General features: G+C 36.6%; 1 protein-coding gene across 2 annotated transcripts in view; it reads right to left on the reverse strand.

Moving 5' to 3' along the window:
• The window catches only part of prkcaa (protein kinase C, alpha, a), a 220,424-nt gene that overhangs the window by 40,389 nt on the left and 175,751 nt on the right, over positions 1 to 4,284 (reverse strand). For both annotated transcript variants that reach the window (XM_037689762.1, XM_037689761.1), the window contains 3 exons: positions 3,647 to 3,738; positions 3,422 to 3,484; positions 1,913 to 2,051 (listed from right to left, as the gene is read on the reverse strand). In XM_037689762.1, the coding sequence (XP_037545690.1) occupies positions 1,913 to 2,051; positions 3,422 to 3,484; positions 3,647 to 3,738 (294 nt within the window). The remainder of the gene's footprint in view (positions 1 to 1,912; positions 2,052 to 3,421; positions 3,485 to 3,646; positions 3,739 to 4,284) is intronic.

The raw sequence follows: 4,284 nt of genomic DNA on the forward strand, positions 1-4,284 counted from the left end.
ATATATATATATATATATATATATATATATATATATATATATATATACATCCTTATAGCCTTCACTGAATGAGTGAAAAGTTGTCTTGAAAGATTTATTGTGTATCTCCTGATAAAATCTGCGCATGGTGTATATATAGATGTATTTTTGACTGAGACCTGTCTGATGTAAGCAGATATCAGTAATTTGACTCTTTGAGAACTGCGTTGTGTAAAGGACTAAAATGTGCCTCTCAGATCTATGGAAACACTGGGCTCTCTAACCTCCTGCTGTGCTATTCCAGCTGGTGCATTAGCACCAGTTGGACTCTGAGCAGTCACAGCAGGTTCACCCTGCATGTATGGAGCCACGTTTGCCTTCCGATCTATAAAAGAGGATTTTCAGAGAGAATCAATAGCTTCAGCATATAACGGAGACTAAATACAAACCCCCGCCTTTAGAAAGTTGGAAAGTTAAGTAAAATGTAAAACGTATGTATTTTAATCACTATTTACAAAAACAAGGGAGTAAATTTACATGTCTTGGTGAGAACAGTGAAAGACATCAATTTAAACAGTAGTTTTGTATTTAATTTAGGAAATCACACTGAAATAAAATGATCTTTCCCTGACCAACAGCAGGCTAATTTATCATCCAGTCAGTCATTATGGATTTGACTGCACTACAAGACAAGTCAAATTTATTTATAAAGCACATTTAAAACAGCAGCTGTTACCAAAGTGCTTAGGAGTTTTTAGGAGAGATTTAAAAGTAAAGAGTGAAGTGGTCTGTCTAATACTGATGGGCAGATTGTTCCAGAGTTTAGGGCCCAAAACTGAAAAAGCCAGATCTCCTCTGAGCTTCAGCCTGGTTTTTGGTACAACCAGCAGGCCAGACGATCTCACCGCTCGAGAAGGAACATGGTTGAAGTAGGTCAGAGAGGTATGAGGGTGCAAGGCCATTTATGGACTTAAAGGTCAACATGAGAATTTTAAAATCAATTCTAACATGCACAAGGAGCCAGTGAAGGGAGGACAAAACCGGTGAAATATGATCAAACCCACAAGTTACAGTTAATAGCCGAGCTGCAGCATTTTAGATGAGCTGGAGATCTGAAAAGGAGACCAGACTGAGCCTAACATAAAGCGTGTTACTGTAGTGCAGCCGGGTTGTAACAAATGAATGGATGATCTTTTTCAGGACAACACAGACATAAGCTCAGCTATCTGCCTTAACTGGAAGAAGCTTTTTAGTAGAACAGAGTTAATCTACTTATTGCACTTAAAAAGTCTAAAACCATCCCGAGATTTGTAACAGACTGCTTAAGATAAGGCTGAAGAGAGTCAAGATTTACAGGATCAGAGACAGCGGTAGAGCTAGGACTAAATACAATGACCTCAGTTTTCTGATCATGAAAACTAAAAACTAAAAATCAATTTGCTGCTGCGACAAATTAATTTCCCCAGGATAAGACCCATTTTTCACCTAGTTTTCAATATTAAACAGACTATTATTTAAACTGTAACTCAAGAGATATATATAAGTGACACATTTCTCAGGGTAACCCTTAAAAAAAAACATTAACAATAAACAAGGATGCAAAACATGTATTTGTGTTAAAACGAATGGCGTCATGACCTCATGGCAGAGTTTAGTTTTCATAAGGAGGACCAAACAGACCCTATCTTATACATTTGGATTAAGTTTGGGTTTCCCAGCAGGCAAACTACATGTTTGCACCACAAGAGAGTATTTGTGCATACATTTTGCTCTGCATGTGTCTGTCTCCTGAGGCAGTGACCTTAATCTAGAGCACAAGGCTGACAAGACTCAGATGAGAGTGACAGAAATGACCTCACACATCAAGACGTAGAAGTATGCACTCGCTCGAACACGCACTCATGCAGATATTTGCAGATTTTGCCTGACTTACCTCTGGAGCTATGTAGTCTGGGGTGCCGCAGAATGTTCGTGTGCTTACGCCTTCTACCATGTTCTCTTTACACATCCCAAAGTCTGCAATCTTAATGTGCCCTTCAGAGTCCAACATCACATTGTCCAACTTTAGATCCCTGAGGAAACCAAGACATTAGAAACAGTCTGATAGTTCCAAAGTCGGTTTTAATGTAGATCAAATCTGGCTCGATTTCACTCTGTTATTTAGTACAAATAAAGTCATGCTGCTTCTGATGTGTTCACAGAAGCTCTAATATAACAACAGAAGCCAGTTGTATTACTGATGTTTGTAAACCAGAGGTTCCCAACTCTGGTCCTTGAGGAACACCATCCTGCACGTTTCAGTTGTTTTCTTCTCAAATACACCTGATTTAGATGAATGGGTGAGAGGCTTCTGCAGAACTTGAGGAAGTAATTAAATCACTGAGGTGTGTTGGAGCAGGGAAACAACTAAAACACGCAGGATGGCGTTCCTCAAGGACAAGGGTTGGGAGCCCCTGTAATTCATACGTCTTGTACTGAATACAAATGGGTTTTTGGAAAGAAAGAATTTGCACAACTTAAATAATCTTCAAAACATTTGGAAAACAAATCAGGTCTGTAAAGGAGTGAAGTTGAAATAAAAAAAGGTAACATCTGAGATAAAACTCAATTATTAGGAGCATTCCTTTTTAATGACAGTCATTTTGATTTATTATCACTGTTTTATGATATATTTGTTCTGATTCTTTCCTTGTGAGAGCTGATGGGCTTTTGACCTCGTGTTTTTATTTTTATTTACTTATTTTACATCTGCAGGTTTCTTTCCCCTAAGTTGCAGAATCAATGGCTTATTGATTTTTACTATTTTTTTCTTTTCGTCCGTTTTTTGTCATGTCAAGTCCAGATCATGTTTGTAAATGAGAACTGGTTCTCAAACATTTCACCTGATAAAATAAATGTAAAATCAATTGTGATTCTAAAATAAAAACAACATTTTGAAAAGATTTAGTTTCCCTGTTTCATTGATAAATGTCTTATTTTCGTGTTAATTTCACATGAACTTCTTTGCTGCTGCTCTCATTGTTGTGTTTTTTTTCTGGTACAAATTTATTGATACATACAGAAGATTAACAAGGTGAGCATATTCATCTATTTATTACTAAAGGTATAGGTGGAATGCTTTGCAACAAGCATTACACTTTGCCAAAAAGAATGTTTATAAAAGAGAAAACAGCTTTATAAGATCACATATGTACACTTCTGCCATTACATATGAATGCCGTTTTAATAATAAAACTATATGTATTTAATGCATGTGAACCCCAGGTGTTTTAAATTATTATACTTTAAGAGCACTCACAACTACCGCAGAAAATAAAATAATATTTATACATATTAAAAAGGTTTTGGTTGTTAATTTAAAAGTAATCACAGTTATTTCATTTGTTGTACAGTGTTCAAAGAGTTTATGGAGTTTTAACCATGTAAACTTGTTAATACACACCTATAAATGACTCCCTTACTGTGCAGGAAGAAGAGACCAACACCGACCTCTGCTGCATAGAATCTGCAATACAAATACATTTACAACAAAGAAAAAAACTATCCTTAACACACAACAGGAAAAAGATATAATAGCATATGTTGAAGCATAGCTGAAACACAATGCTGTTCTTGGCTGTAAAAATGAATTGAGACAGCCACTCAATAATAAACTAATTTTCCTTACACTGCTTGAGGTTCCTTGAACTTGCCCACTTGTTGGATGTGGTACATTAGGTCTCCACCGTTTACATACTCCATGACAAAATACAGGCGGTCCTGTTGTGAAGAGAAACATATAAGAGAAGATTTGCTAAGGTAGGTCAAATCAGATAGTTCTCTATGACTTTAGTTCTCTCTTGTAAATGAGTCCTCAAGGCTCAATGGGATTAACCTGTCTAAATAAAGGTTGAATGGAAAAATTAAAAAAAAAACTTAATGTAAAAGAAAGCATCAAAGTTCACAAAAAAAGTGTAAAATTGTATAAGATTTCATTTAACAAGTTAGGTCTTCTGGATGGATTCTGTTTTTGTTAAAACAAAGAAGAACAAAGAAGTTTGTGGCTCCTTGGACTGAAGAAGTCCTTTGGATGAAGGACGAAACATCTCAGCAAACAAATAAACCATCCAGATGACCTGATTGAGCATGGTTGGATTTGCACCTGGATTACTGAGCATGAACTTTGATGTCTTTGTTAAAACGTTTCGTCTTTTTATCCACAAGACTTTTCAGTTTCAACAAAGAAGAAGTCATCTAGAGCAGTGGTTCTCAAACTGGGGTCCTGGACCCCCGGGGGTCTGCAAACCGGTGCTTCGGGGTATGCCA

The sequence above is a fragment of the Nematolebias whitei genome, chromosome 16 (assembly GCF_014905685.2).
Source record: "Nematolebias whitei isolate Nwh7 chromosome 16, NemWhi1, whole genome shotgun sequence".
Classification (NCBI taxonomy): domain Eukaryota; kingdom Metazoa; phylum Chordata; class Actinopteri; order Cyprinodontiformes; family Rivulidae; genus Nematolebias; species Nematolebias whitei.